General features: G+C 33.8%; 1 protein-coding gene across 1 annotated transcript in view; it reads right to left on the reverse strand.

The window, feature by feature from the left end:
- LOC129228724 (sortilin-related receptor-like) overlaps positions 1-15881 on the reverse strand; it is a gene marked incomplete in the record, with an annotated part of 76945 nt that overhangs the window by 46491 nt on the left and 14573 nt on the right. Inside the window, 2 exon segments of the mRNA XM_054863409.1 lie at positions 1430-1610; positions 3767-3834. Coding sequence (XP_054719384.1) covers positions 1430-1610; positions 3767-3834 — 249 coding nt within the window.

A 15881-nucleotide genomic window follows, 5' to 3' on the forward strand; every position in this document is an offset into this window, starting at 1 on the left:
GCTTGTTATGTGAATCATCCTCAGGTGTGCATAGAAATGAATAACAATAATGTTTCATTATAAGAGACTGAAATACATTTCTTCTTCAATTTCTATAGCCAAATTTTCACATATTTATTTGGAAACACAATAATAAATGTATAATCATCAGGCAATAACTTGATACTAATTCCCTCTGATAAACTTTGAAAACGGCTAACTTAAAATTGGAAAAATGTTGAATCACTGTTGAGAATTTGAATAATTTTAAAAACCTATTTTTATTCAATTATTATTTTTTAATTAAAAAAAGGAAAACCACTCTTACTTGTCTATCGTCGCCTCAGAGCAACACTAAGACATCTAAAACCAGGAATAATGCTAAGGTGCCTACTGTTGCTCTGAGGCAACAATATAAAAAAATATTGAAAAATATATACGAAACATTACACTCTTTCAGTTGGGAAAAACATATCCTGGCAGCACTATGAAGGCTACGCTTATCTTCTGTATTTAATTAATCAGAAAATGTATTTTAGTATTCCATGGGACCAGTGAAATTTTATTCTCTTTTTCTCTATATATGGAAAAAAATAACCTCAAAGAAATTGTGAAAGGAAGTTTGTGGTGGGCCTGGCTCTAAGATAACCCATAGCACCTACAGCTTTCCAATTTTGTACAAAATTATTTCGAGAACCAGGATTGCGCACCTGTTTTTTTTTTAATTAGTTTTTTGTAATTAATTTTTCAAGCGAAAATTTCACACAAATTGCCTATTAAAAGGATGAGAGATTTACTACACCCGTTAATGTTCTACGTCGCTTGAAAGAGATTTTTTTCTCGCATAAAATAAAGCTTGTTTCAGTTTTAGGGATAATTTAACGAAAAGTTCTAAGCCCAACTCAATTTAAACCCAGAGCTAAAGAGCAAAATATGTTACTAGAGACCATGAATTTGAAACAACTTTTCAAGCGTACGAAACAGCAGTTTTTCTATGCTCAGAAATCCCTTAGCATCTATAGCTGTGACATTTGGTATATGTTGTTTTGTACCCTGGGGGAGAGGTTCTCTTTGGAGCAACCACCCTCCCTCCTCTCAAAATTCTTTCGCAGCTGCTCTTATCTGGATTAAGGATACATACCTTCTGACACACTCAAATGATACACATATTTAATGGTTTAAACTTTAAAAAAATATATGTACATTATTTAGCTGAATTTTTTCTTTTTTTTTTCATTTTAATGTAACTCTTAATCTTATTTAATGGTTTTTCTTTGTTTAAAAAATAAATATCAAATTAAACTTCACTTAAACTTAATTTGTAGTTACTGGACTATTGACTTATTTTTCTAAATTTTTACCCCTGCTCTTAAACATCAGTTTCTTACACATAAATTAACCACAAGGTTATTAAAATAAAAATCTATTGTTTGTTATTAAAAGAAATTACCTGTTTACGAGTAGCAAAAAGAAATTTATCTCTGACTTCAAAGTCTTGAACATTGCTCATAAGAACACGCGTATTGTTACGCGTCTGGAAGAAATCTGTTGACGAAAGAATTGATGACACGTTCCCAGGTTCCTGCCTTTCTACGAAAATGGTGTTTTCCGGATCAATTTCAGTTATGCCCCTGAAAAATAGCAATGTGAAAGTAATACTGAAAAATGTCAAAGTATAGGTACAAGAAGTTTAAATGCACCCTTTGTACAGAAATAGTAAATGAGAAAATACGATAATAAATGCGCAAATAGCTGGTCTGCTTCGGAATTAACAAAAGCACTAGCTTTTAAGTATAAGAAATATTATTAGAATTTCTTACAATCTGAAGCTTACAATGAAAAAAAAGTTTTTTGATAGCTTTAAAGCGTGTGTCTGCAATGTTGTTGCTATTTGTGCCTTTATTGCATCGATTTTCTCACTTATTAAGTGCACATGTGCTTCATAAAGAGTTAAAAATCATGTGTATTGGAAAAACCAAAGTGAAAAACACACAAATAAAACAGTAATTAACACCTTCACTGAATTCCATTTAAAATCATATTTTGTTTCAAAAAATTACTTTTGTGTGATTTAGTTGCTAATATACCATTAGCTAAAACAGCTAAAGTGAAAAATCCTTTTTAATTTTGAACAAAAATAACCAATTTAAAATACAATGCAACAGAAAAATAGACACAAAAGCAACAAAGCTTTCAGTTATCACATTATAACTACTTGAGGGATGACAGGATTTTACAACAAGGGTGCCCATACACAAAATTTTAAGGGGGGGGGGGGGCTCGAAAATTTCCCCCATGGTTTAGCAGAATATTTTCCCTATGGAAACCGATTTCAGCACAGATTAGAGATATTAAAATTTGACATTTTTAATAACTTATTCCTTAATGGCTGGAAAAGAAATTTTTAGATTTTCTCAAAGAAAAAAGCACTAAAAGCAAGGAAGTTCTTATTTCTAAGTGGTGGGGGCTTGAGCCCCTTCTTGCCCCCCTATATGGGCTCCCTTGTTTTACAATCACCAAAATAACATTGTAGAAAGTAAACCTACTACAAATAAAACAAGTATAAGACACAAAGCTCAAAAAACGAAAGTAATGAACAAATCTATATAATAAAGAAAATGAATTTCACTTACTGTAAAAATAACTTAAAAACTGTTTTTTTAAGTTTATGCCATAGCTATTCTACTTTGAATTAATAAGTAATACAAATATATTTGCTTTTTTTTCTTTTTTTTTTTATGTTTGATGCATATAAATGCATAAAAGGACAAACTTTTAAAATAACTGTATTTTTGCACATTTTGTTCTCCACAAAGAATGGTGAATCAAGCCATCTATGGGAAGGCATTCTGTGGAAATATAATTCAAACAATACTTCGTGAAATGAATTTTTTTTTTTTTTTTTTTTTTTTTTTTTTTTGAAAGAGTTATTCAAATTGTTGCATACAAACATGCATAAATCAAAAAAAGTATAATCATTAAAAGAATGATTTCTTGTAATAGAAAAGATCTGGTGACAACTTGAAATATAATTTTCTTGTGAAAAAAAGAGAAATACTCAAAGAAAAATTCAGCAGGTTCTTTTTTTAGAAAACAAAGGAAATAGAAAATAAGAATTTATTGCACATATCAACATTCTTATACTTCAAATACTTCCCAATAATTTCTGTAGAAATTGAAAACATATTTTCAAACTTAAAAATGATATTAAATGACAAAAAAGAAGCTCTAATTGGAGGTAAGTCTTGAGGAACATAGTGATTTTTTACAATAAAAGTAAATACTGAGCATGCCATTTTCTGTTGGCTTTAATATATATTTATCACCTTAAAATCAAAATACAAAACCAGTTATCCAATCATATATCTATTCCTTTGTGATAATTTTCTATTTTGTCAGTAGTATAATCATTGATACAAATTTTATGTATTTTTAATGCATATTTGCATAGAATTTTTAGCGCATATAATTCAGGTTCTGGTAATAAGTAATGTATGTGACGCTGTTTGAACCTGTAGCACAAGGAGCACACACAGAAAACTTGTAAAATTTACAGTGCAACTTTGTGAATCAACAGTAATATTCATGCACCAATCATGTAAGTAAAAGATAAGAGCTTTGAAAATGAATGAATCATTTATGATAACTAGCAACGTAAGGCACTGCAATAGAAATACTTTGATAGGAAGAAAGAAATTTATGAAAGGAATGAGTTTGTACATGCAAAAAATTGTTTTATGCATTAAGGTAATATTTTTTTATCATTTTTTATTTATGAAACACTAACCAAAAGAACGATTTCACTTGCAGCTGAACATCTTTCCAAGTTACACCAAAATCTTCTGAATACCAGAGCTGCAAAGAGAAAATGTATGCATATATATGTGTGTGTGTGTGTGTGTATATATATTATCAGTACAAAACTAAATTCACAAAGTTAAATTCATGTGTGTTAATATCACTCTAGATTAAATCTTCATATATATTATAGCCAATGATCGAGTAACGCTCCTGATGTCATCGACAATGAAACTCGCACCACGTCATGATAATAAAGATAATATGTTTTGGTTGTTTAAAAGGCAGGGAGAGGCTTTATTGTGACAAGGCTGAACTGGATCCGGCAACTTAACTGCTTTACTGCTAAGACTGTCATTTCAGGGGAATGAAGAAACGAAAAAGGGGTCATCAATGAACATTATCTACTGGAGTTTAGGGTTAATCCACTGGAGTGAGGGTTAAAATTCCAACTATCAAAATATCACCAAAGAGGCAATTGCTACATTCAAGTGTAGAAGCAATTTTCACCCTTCATATCTTGACGGGCGATTTTCTATTATAGTAATATTACTCATGAAAAAGTTTTCCCATCATTGCAAGGTTAATAGCCCCTAGAGCCCATTAGTGCCAGACCTACGTCAGAGTAGGAGAGGGCCAAAATTTTCTGGGTAAGCACATCACAGCAGGTAAGAAAAGTTAGCTATTATTTAAAATGAGCCATGCAGATTTTGTCAGGGAACATGTAGCAAAGGTGTATAAAATTGCTACGAAAAACTAAACATCATCAATAGGTGGTCCCCATTCAATAAATTCCTATTTGGAGGACATTTTAGAGAGGTGCAGACGTGTCAGTGAAACTAACTTATGCACATTTTCAGCTTACAAGACACAAATAATGAGGATCTAAGATACCTCAAAAAGAAAAAAAAAAGTGGGCTCCAAAATGACCTTCAATCAGGTGGGGGGGAACGATAAAAGATGGAAATATATTTCACAAAGCTCATCCGCCGATTTGGTGTACCTTTTTTTATTGATCCTAGATGCTTAGGATTTGGGTCTTGGAAGTTGAAAAGTTGTATGGGTAAGTTTCAAAAGCACGTCTATAAAATTTCGTTCGAATCTGAGATGATCGGGTGGAGATGACGGAGTCCATGGAATGGCTCTATGATGTTTAGATTTTGACTCGCCTTTTGATATCTGTTTGCTGCCAAAGGGAGGGCGACTCAGCTTAAATGATAGTGAACCTTTCTTAACTGCTGTGATGTGCTTACACAGAAAAACTTTGGGCCTTTATATTATGACATAGCTCTTGGTGCTCACAGGCTCTTGCTCTATAATAATAGATTATAATCTATATAATTTAAAATTTGTGCTAGCCCCTACTGTTTTGGGGAGATTAATAAGGATATTTTAATTATTCTATTGAGTTGTAAAATAATTGTAAGTAAAAAAGTTTTTGTCTATTCTCAGCTGAACATCGATTTTATTTTCAAGAATGTATGCATTTAGGAAACAATTAAACAATAAATATTTTCTTTATAAAAGTGAAATATTTCATGCTATATATATAAACTAATAGGCAAAGATAAATGAAATTAGTGATATTCTTTTTTTCATTTATGAAACTTTATAATGCTGAAACATGTAGAACTTTATTCTTTTTCTATACAAGTATACAAGAACTAAATTTAAAAATTTAGGTACAATTTAGAGGACAAATATTTTAGCTTGTTTTACTCACATTAATCTTTTGTAACCATTAAAATTTAAAACCATGTCTGGTCTTTTCAGTACAAAAAAGCATGTTAATGATATGGTCTCAAAAATGTAATCAAGGTTTTTTTTTTCTTTTTCATTTAATTTGTGGCTGAAAAAATTATTTTATAGCTTACTGGGGAAGGGGGGGGGGATCATTATAACCCTCTGAAGGCCCTGAGTAAGATGCGTAAAATTCTTCCCCATTAAAAATTTTTTTGAAGTTACTTGCCATGTAAATCAAGTTTCCTACCTTCTATCAATGCCTAGCTACCACCCTGTGATTTGGACCATTTGATAACAAACATTTAGCATCACAAAAAAAGGGGAAAATGCTATTGAAACATATTCGGTAGGGCGTGATAAGACGCTCAAAACAATCATCGAGTTAAACAAAACAAAAATGCATCACTAACACAAAGTTGGGAGTTCAGTATTTTGGTATGGCCTTAGGACAGGGTTTTAATTGCAGTCATGTCTTGAAATAGCAATAAGTGATTGTAATTATAAAATAATAAGTACATAATAAGTAAAAATAATTATAATTACACTTAAACTAATTGCATTTCCAATTAGTTTAAAGCATTTCTAAAAAAAATACCAAGCCAACATTAACTGCAGCAAAATGCTATGTTCAATGCATTGCATCTTGAGCCTCAGACATTCTGCCTTTATAGCCATTTTGTAATGTATTCAGACACAGCCTGTTCAGAAAATTTTGTCATTAATATGTTGTTAACCAAAACTTTTTGTGCAGTTAAAATACACTGGCCTCAAAAAGGTACAACCGGTTTTACAAGTCTAATTTGCAAATGAATGAACGTAGGAACAAAAAATTTGGAGGATATGTGCATGAAATAGTTTTTTATTGAATGCGTCATAGAAATTTGTATAAGTGTATTGCAAAAACGATTCTTTGCTTAAAAGTAAATTCTTGAAGAAAACAAAACATAACAGTGTTATGCAGTAAAATGTCATAGAAACAATACAAAAATGGGTTTAATAAGGAATGTGTCCCCTCCTAACTTGAATGCATTGGCGGCATTGATTTTCCATGTTTATTAAGTTGTCGGATACCAAAATAGGAAGCAAAGGCCAGACACAGAGTAAATCTTGTTCCAGCTCATCTAACGACCTTGGAGGAGGATTGAAAGCAGCAAACCTGTCTGCCAAGATAGTCCCAAAGATGTTCTATCGGATTCAGGTCTGGAGAGCAAGCTGACCATTCCATTCAAGGTGGAGAGCTGGTGGTCCTCGAGATACTCAACAATCTGAGCTTAGTGAGGTAGTGCATTACTGTTGGGCAATTCGAACTGATAGCTCAATCAAAACCCGAAGTTCAAAGAACTAAAAGCAGGTTTTAAGCTAACAAACCCAACTGAAAATTTGTGGAATGATCTGCTCGGGAAGAAAGGACATACAGACACATATTTAACAATTAAATAAACATTTTATTAAACAATAAATATGTCAAAACATGGAAATAATAACAAGTGTAAATAAAATTCACATTCCCCAACAATTGAATAAAAAATCCCCCCAAAAATATCAGTAGGAAACATTTCTTAAAAATAGTATCGTTTAAAGTTCCAGTAAAATTTATATGACTTGCTTAATATAAGTACAACCTTGAGTCCAATGCCATAAACAGAATAGTTCATACGAACGAGTTAAAAAGTTCATACCAAACGAGCTATTCCTTCCTTAAAAGTTGGCACAACATGTGAGGGCGCAATCCACCAATTTGGATCCCATATCAAAATTGTCCGTGACCATTTCATGCCACCATGCTGAATTCAGAAAATAAACCTGTCCTCCTGGACAACAGGAACCATCCATCCATCTAACGGACATCCAATCCAGCTCTCGAGCGTGGACCTTCAATGGTCCTGTTTGTTAGGCCTTTTCACAGCAAAAAAACAACTTGATTTAAACTCTCAATTTTAGAGAGAAAATCCCCCACTTAAAAACTCATCTCAAGGCAACAACTGGAACATGCCCGCATTTCTAGCTGGGCTCAACGACAAACCTTCCTACATCTTTTAAAAAGAATCCACTATACTACGTGGAACTCCGGAGCACACAGCTCCCAGGCACAATCTCAGCACCTCAGAAAAACATCGGACTGCAGTCACAACATATTAAAACAAGAGGTGAAAAAATAAGAGAATGATTGATTGAGAGTTCACACTTAAATAGTATTCCCTATCTCCCTACGCGATGGCGTGACGTATATCAAAAAGCATGCATAAATTACATTGAGGAAACAACTCAACACAGTTTACAGTTTAAAACTAAATTCTTTAAAATTGTTTCCCACATGCATACTGTTAGATTTTTAATTTAAACTTTCACAAAAAGTGAAAGAATCACTTAATTTGAAAAGAAAAAAAAAACATTAAAAATACGTTTTTGCATCATGCAGAATCAATCCCTTTTCGATGTAAACATTGCATCACGTTGTGACGTCATGTGTGCGATCGGTTGCAATGACTCAGTAAAGTGAATGAACTTTTGGGTGAACCGAGTCACCAGTTCATTGTATCTTATAACCGCGAGAATTTTTTTGTAGATTGAGTTACTTTTTGATTGGCAACATATCTTTAACTTTCTTGCATTGGCAACACATCTTGTGTTTTGCATATTCTTAATTTGAAAGCCATGTGAAGACCTTTAAATACTTCGAGCGATCTTTTTCGCTCTCTCTCTCTCTCTCTCACCTCACATAGCCGCAAAATGTGTTGTACGTGATTTCGTGATGTCTGCCAGTGCTCTTTACTCCTGGCAGGGCGTAATACAACGTGATGTCAATTTTAAAGTCATAAAACGCCTTTAGGCCTATTTTTGTATGTTACGTTAATGCCATATATTCCTTGGAATCAGCATGTTCGTAAAACTGAATGTTTCGTTGTATTTTAGCGGCTAATCTTTGTCTATTTTTCTAAATGTTTTTTAATATCAATGAAGATGTTGTTCGTCAACTTAAGTAATCCTTTGAGGATAATAAATACAGATTTTCCATGAGGAAAAATGCTTCACGTGTTTTTCTTTTTCTCCAACTTCAGGCTATGGACATTTCCTTTGCAAGTTCACTTCTACTAGCGGTGTAGTAAGTCTAAATTTCACTACACATAATGCTCACAAGTGGTTATGGGCCCAGGTCACCTGGACTTTGCAATTCCTGGCCATAACCTGAAGAACTTGGAAAATTTGAATTTTTATACTCTGAAGAATTTTTAAAACATCGTGAAATTTTTGAAAGTATAGAAGTCCCTACAATACCTTTACTAAATGCCAATAATTGGAATACTTGGAAGAGAAACATACAAGTTGTCTTGCGTCATTCGGGCAGCTGGGAATTCATCGAAGCTGACGAAAAAGAAAAGAAACTTGAAGAAGAAAAATTGACGTTCCGAGATAAAGCGGAAATAAATCTTAGAAGAACTCGAGCTTATACTACTATTTATCAGTTCCTGTCAGAAGAATTCAAGCCTCTCATCGAATGCACTACTGAAGGAAAGATAGCTTGGGAAATCTTGTGCAAGTATTTTGAACCTGACACCCGTGCCAGATTAATATCCCTGTTGGATAAATTTTTTCAAGTCAAGTTTCAAGAAGGCGAAACTGTTGGTCTTTTCATCTGCCGAGTGAAAGCAGCTGCGTCACAATTAAAAGAAGTTGGCCATGCGATGTCCGACCTTTACATAGGTTACCAGTATATCCGGAGTTTACCCCCTGAGTTTGCATCCATTGTACAGCAAATCTACAGATGGTCTGACGTGGACTTTACCCCATTGAAAATAGAACAAGAACTGTTGCTCGAAGCAAATAGAATTTCTGAAATGAACGTTCCACTACAGACACCTGCTGTGTATGTGACCGTTCCGAATTCGCTACCTGCCGGTAAGATCCATCCTTGTAAAAGTAGTTGTAAACCTGTGTCAAATTTTAGTAAAAATAGATTTAAAGGGAAATGTAATTTTTGTGGGATTTTTGGGCATAAAAAGGTTGATTGTTTTAAATTTAAGGCAAAGTTAAATTCTAAAAATTTATCTCAAGGGTCTTCTAATTCTCAACATAATGTGAGTGAAATTAATGAGTCAGAAGCTTTGAATATTACTTCATCTGATTCAGATATAACGTGGATTGCCGATTCTGGAGCTACGTCACATGTCACTAAAAATAAAAATCTTTTCTCTGATTTTAGGCCAGTTAATCACTTAAAAATGTCTATGGCTGTTGACGGTAAACAAAGCAATATTTTAGGGGTTGGTACAATTCAATTGTTGGTCAAAATTAATGGTAGACATAGGAAAATTATCTTGAAAGATGTTCTGTACAATCCTGAAATCCGTCGTAATTTATTGTCATTATCTAAATTGGAACAGGAAGGTAACAAATTTGTTGGTCATAATACCATTCTTAAAGTTTATGACAAAAATTGGAATCAATTATTTTATGCAAAGCGTAGAAATGACATAAATTTATATTTCTTTAAGCCTAATAGATATTTGTATTTGAAAAATAGTGAACATTGTGATAATTCTGAGCCTGTTTGTAACATTTCTGAAAAAATTGGTAAAATTTCACCTGAAGATTTATGGCACAAGAGATATTGTCACATTAATTATGAATATATTTCTAGAACTAGCAAAAACAATAGTGTTAGAGGTCTTCCTGAATTGAATAAAAATGTTAACTATTGTGAAATTTGTAAATATACTAAAGCTAGGAGTATTTCTTTTAAATCGATTGGGGCCGTGAGATCTTCTAAACCTTTAGAGCTTATACACATGGATGTAGGTGAAGTCCCAAATTTAACTTTGAGGGGAGAGAAATATTATTTATCCATTATGGACGATTTTTCAAAACGCGTTGCTGTATACCCTATGAAATTGAAGTCGGATGTTTTCAATATTTTTGTAAGATTTTTAAATCGTAATGAAAGGCTTTTAGGGAGGAAAATTAAATCAATTCGTACAGATGGGGGGAAAGAATTTTGCAATCAAAATTTTGAAATTTTCTTGAATAACCGTGGCATTAGGCATGAGAAAACTAATCCCTACACACCAATGATGAATGGCATAATTGAACGGTTTAACCAGACATTAATGGGGGGAGTTAGAGCACTTTTAAAAGACAGTAACTTACCTTCGAAATTCTGGGGGGAAGCTGCATTTTGTTTTTCTTATGTTTGGAATAGGTCTTGTCATGGGAGCAATCATACCCCGTTTGAACTGTTTTTCAATAAAAAGCCTAACGTGAAACATCTCAGAACTTTTGGCTGTTTAACTTTTGTAAATGTTCCAAGCCAGAAAAGAAAGAAATTGGACGATAAATCTAAACCAGGAATTTTGTTAGGTTACGCTCAAAGTACTAGAGGTTATCGTGTCTGGCTGGAAGACGAACAAAGAATCATAGAAACATGTAATGTCAGTTTTGATGAGGGAACTAAAGGGGCAGATGTTGTACTAGGTTCTGGATCAAGTAGTCCAAAGGTTATGAAATACTTACCTGACAATTTTGATTATGAATATCCTGTAACTTCAAATCAGGGAGTGGATGAGCTTTCCGGTGATAGTCCTAGTGAAGAATTAAAACCTTGTTCCGAAATTAATTGGTTGCGTCAAGCTGTTCCTAGACCATCAGGTGATAGAACTGATATTTACTATAGGATTGAAGGTTCAAATATTCGCTTGCGTTCTTTAAATGAAGTTATTAAATATTGTAATGATAACAAAATTGAATTTGATGAATCATATTTTGACTTTTCGGGCAAAAATTTAAAAGAGGGAAAGGTAATAGAAATTTTAGAGGGAAATCTTGCTGAAATTAAACTTCCATTAAATTTTAAAGAAGCCATTAATTCTAGGGAATCTAAACATTGGATTAACGCGATGGATCAGGAAATACAAACCATATATAATCGCGGTGTATGGGAGTTAGTGGATCCACCTGAACATAGTAAAATTTTGGGAAATCGGTGGGTATATACGGTAAAAGAAGATCAGCAAGGGAATATTGTGAAATACCGTGCTCGGTTATGTGCCCAAGGTTATCTTCAGGAAGCTGGAGAATCATTTCAAGAAGTTTTTAGCCCAGTCATTGATTTTTCTATAATCAGATTGTTTTTCTGTATTTTTGTATGTCTTTTTAAATGGTGTCATCTGCATGTAGACATAAATAATGCTTATTTGTATGCTAATTTGGATACTAATGTATATATGAAACAACCTAGTGGATATGTACTAGAGCCTGGTAAAGTTTGTTTGTTAAAGAAAGCTTTGTACGGTTTACACCAAAGTGGTAGAATGTGGTACTATCAACTCCATGAAACACTTTTGAAAATGAACTTTACTAGTTTAGATTGGTGTAATTGTTGTTACATATATAAAAATAAGGTTATTCTTCTTTTTTATGTTGATGATATCATACTTTTTGGCAAACTAAAATCTGATTTGAATGAAATTGTAAATTTTTTAAGAAATCATTTTGAATTAAAAATTTTGGGTGAAATAAGAAAACTTCTGGGTGTTGAATTTCAAAACATTGATGGTAATTGGTATATTCATCAGACAACGTTTATAATAAAATTGTAGAGTTGTATTCTAGTTATAATATTCCAATTAGTAATGTTCCTATTTTGGTTGGGGTGGTTTATTCAAAAATTGATTCGCCTACTAGTAAGTTAGAAATAGGTAAATGTAATTCATTACCATATCGAAATTTAATTGGCTGTTTATCCTTTTTGGCTAGTAGAACTCGTCCCGACATAACATATGCTCTGAATATATTTTCCCAATTTCAATCTAATTATGGTGAAAAACATTGGCATGGTTTACTTCATCTTCTTGGTTATGTTTTGTATACGAAAAATCTTAAATTGAAGTTATCAAATATTTCAAATTTAAATATTAAATGTTATTCTGATTCAGATTGGGCAGCTAGTAGAGATGATAGAGTTTCAATGGGAGGTTACATCATTTTGCTAGATAATGCACCTATCATGTGGAAAACCTTTAAGCATAAATGTATTGCTCTTTCCACTATGGAAGCCGAATATGTCACTTTGACAGAGGCTGCTAAAGAATTTGTCTGGATCATAAAAATTTTAAAAAATGAAAATTTGAATTTAATTTTGAAAAATTGTGAAATATTTTGTGACAACATTGCTGCAATAGATTTTTCCAAAAGTCCTAAACAAAATCAAAGAAGTAAACATATTGATATCAAGTATCACTTTTTGAGAAATTTAGTAAATGAAAAATTGTTTAAATTACTGTATGTGAGTTCTAAATTAAATTTAGCTGATGCTTTGACAAAACCTTATACCAAATCTCAACTTGGACATTTTTGTGACATTATTTTTGGGGGTGAAAAATATATTAACTAAATTTGAATTTTTTGGGTGTGTAAAATTTTTGTGAAATTCAATGGTGACTTTGTCAATTTGAATTTATTGTGAATTTTTCTGATTGTTGTGCATGTTGCAAAAATGGGGCCGCTTGTTAGATTTTTAATTTAAACTTTCACAAAAAGTGAAAGAATCACTTAATTTGAAAAGAAAAAAAAAACATTAAAAATACGTTTTTGCATCATGCAGAATCAATCCCTTTTCGATGTAAACATTGCATCACGTTGTGACGTCATGTGTGCGATCGGTTGCAATGACTCAGTAAAGTGAATGAACTTTTGGGTGAACCGAGTCACCAGTTCATTGTATCTTATAACCGCGAGAATTTTTTTGTAGATTGAGTTACTTTTTGATTGGCAACATATCTTTAACTTTCTTGCATTGGCAACACATCTTGTGTTTTGCATATTCTTAATTTGAAAGCCATGTGAAGACCTTTAAATACTTCGAGCGATCTTTTTCGCTCTCTCTCTCTCTCTCTCACCTCACATAGCCGCAAAATGTGTTGTACGTGATTTCGTGATGTCTGCCAGTGCTCTTTACTCCTGGCAGGGCGTAATACAACGTGATGTCAATTTTAAAGTCATAAAACACCTTTAGGCCTATTTTTGTATGTTACGTTAATGCCATATATTCCTTGGAATCAGCATGTTCGTAAAACTGAATGTTTCGTTGTATTTTAGCGGCTAATCTTTGTCTATTTTTCTAAATGTTTTTTAATATCAATGAAGATGTTGTTCGTCAACTTAAGTAATCCTTTGAGGATAATAAATACAGATTTTCCATGAGGAAAAATGCTTCACGTGTTTTTCTTTTTCTCCAACTTCAGGCTATGGACATTTCCTTTGCAAGTTCACTTCTACTAGCGGTGTAGTAAGTCTAAATTTCACTACACATAATGCTCACACATACAGCAAGAATCTACTCAACATCTTTCCAATGACGTCACATCATCGTGGCGGGTCAACAAACGCATGCTACGCATGCAGGGAATGTTGGCTCTGGGGAACGATTCGAGCGCCGGTAAAATAACGGGATGACTTTCAAAGTTCGAAAAAAGAAGGAAGTAAGTTCTGGAAACTTTTCTAATCCTTCTAAAACTTTAGGAATTTCTCCAAGAAGAAAATAATGGCTCTATGCCAACAATTACTATCTGCAGCGACCAACCGTTGGACTCAGCAAGGAGAAGCCAAGTCCAGCGAGCTGCTACCATTCGGCCGCCAGTTGGCGACGGGGAAAATAAGGCAAACCCAAGTTTAAACGCAGGTGGAAAACGATTTCCAAGAGACCTTGCCGAGATGTGATAGTTATCAGCTGCGATGAAATTGTGAAGCTGTGGCTCGCGTTTTAGATTTTACAAGATTCAATTTTAACCTTTTTCCGGTGTTTAGCAATTTAGAAAGTTTAAATAAAATGTTTTATTTTTATACTGTTATTTTATATTCGGAGTGCTACAAACCGGTGACCCGGACAGAAGCTAATTGAGAAATATGATATAAATTTGGAATTCTTCTTAAAGAGGTACGTATGCGGTTGAGATTCTTTTTTGTTCGATTCTCTGTGATTGGTCAACCTGTTTGGTACAATTAGAGGAAATGCAGGAGTTTAGCAAATGTTGTTTTAAGTTCTGGTGCTGTTTGTTTTGTGTTGCTGTAGAATATCTCTCAGGCCCAAAAACCTTTTTCAATTGCATTTGGTTAAGATACAGTTTGGTCGCACAAATTGGTTAACATGAGTGTTGTAGACAACAATAGTGTTGGCGTAACAACGCATATATCACATTTAGCAGTAAAAATTCCAGCAATATGGAAAACTGGAATTCAGTTGTGGTTTATTCAGGTCGAAAGTAATTTTGAACTTGCGAAAATCACGAATGACACAACTAAATATAACTACATTGTTGCGGCTATTGATCCAGAGCTAAAACTGTTGATAGAAAAATCGGGAATTTTAAAATTAAAGAGAATTACCATACCAGAGACCTATTTTTTGCGATGTTGCAACTGGTACACCTCGGCCGTTTGTACCCCAGGAGTTCCGCGAGATAGTTTTTTCCGCCTTGCACAATTTATCTCATTTGGGTATCCGCAGTACGTCAAAATTAATAAGATCAAGATTTGTATGGCCATCTATTCGAAAAGATTGTGTTAAATGGGCTAGATGTTGCATTCCTTGCCAGAAATCAAAGATAACTTGACACACAAAAGCACCAATAGGGAAATTTTCGGACCAGTCACAGAGATTTGAACATGTGCATCTCGACCTCGTAGGTCCTCTACCCCCATCGCAGGGAAACTATTATTGTTTAACTATGATAGATAGGTGCACACGTTGGCCAGAGGCTGTGCTGATACCTGATATATCGGCACAGACGGTAGCAAGGTGCTTTTTTTGTTAACTGGATTGCTCGTATAACTACCGACCAGGATAGACAGTTTGAAAGTGCACTGTTTCACGCTCTCTTGTGCCTTCTGGGTGTTAAAAGAATTCGATCCTCTCCATACCACCCACAAGCAAATGGCTTAGTGGAAGAATTTCAGACCGTTAAAGGCCTCTTTAAAGGTATATAACACTCAATGGGCAAATGCACTGCCCACAGTTCTTCTTGGATTCCGGGCTGTGTTTAAGGAAGATTTGGGTGCAACAACAGCAGAGCTTGTATATGAGAGGACGCTCCAACTGCCAGGAGAGTTCTTCGTAAAGACGGGTATTGAAGGTACCCCAAAGGAGCTGGTGGAAGAACTCAAGACACATTTTGACAACATGCGACCTATCCCAACGAGTTCCCACGGACATAAGTCCGTGTTTATACATCCACACCTAAAAGACTGTTCTCATGCCTTTGTTCGCCACGACGGAGTAAGAAAACTCCTGCAGGCACCATATGATGGACCGTATAAAGTGATATCGAAAAAAGAGAAAACTTTTGATCTGGAAATTAAAGGAAGGAAAC

Source organism: Uloborus diversus, chromosome 8 (assembly GCF_026930045.1).
Source record: "Uloborus diversus isolate 005 chromosome 8, Udiv.v.3.1, whole genome shotgun sequence".
NCBI lineage: Eukaryota > Metazoa > Arthropoda > Arachnida > Araneae > Uloboridae > Uloborus > Uloborus diversus.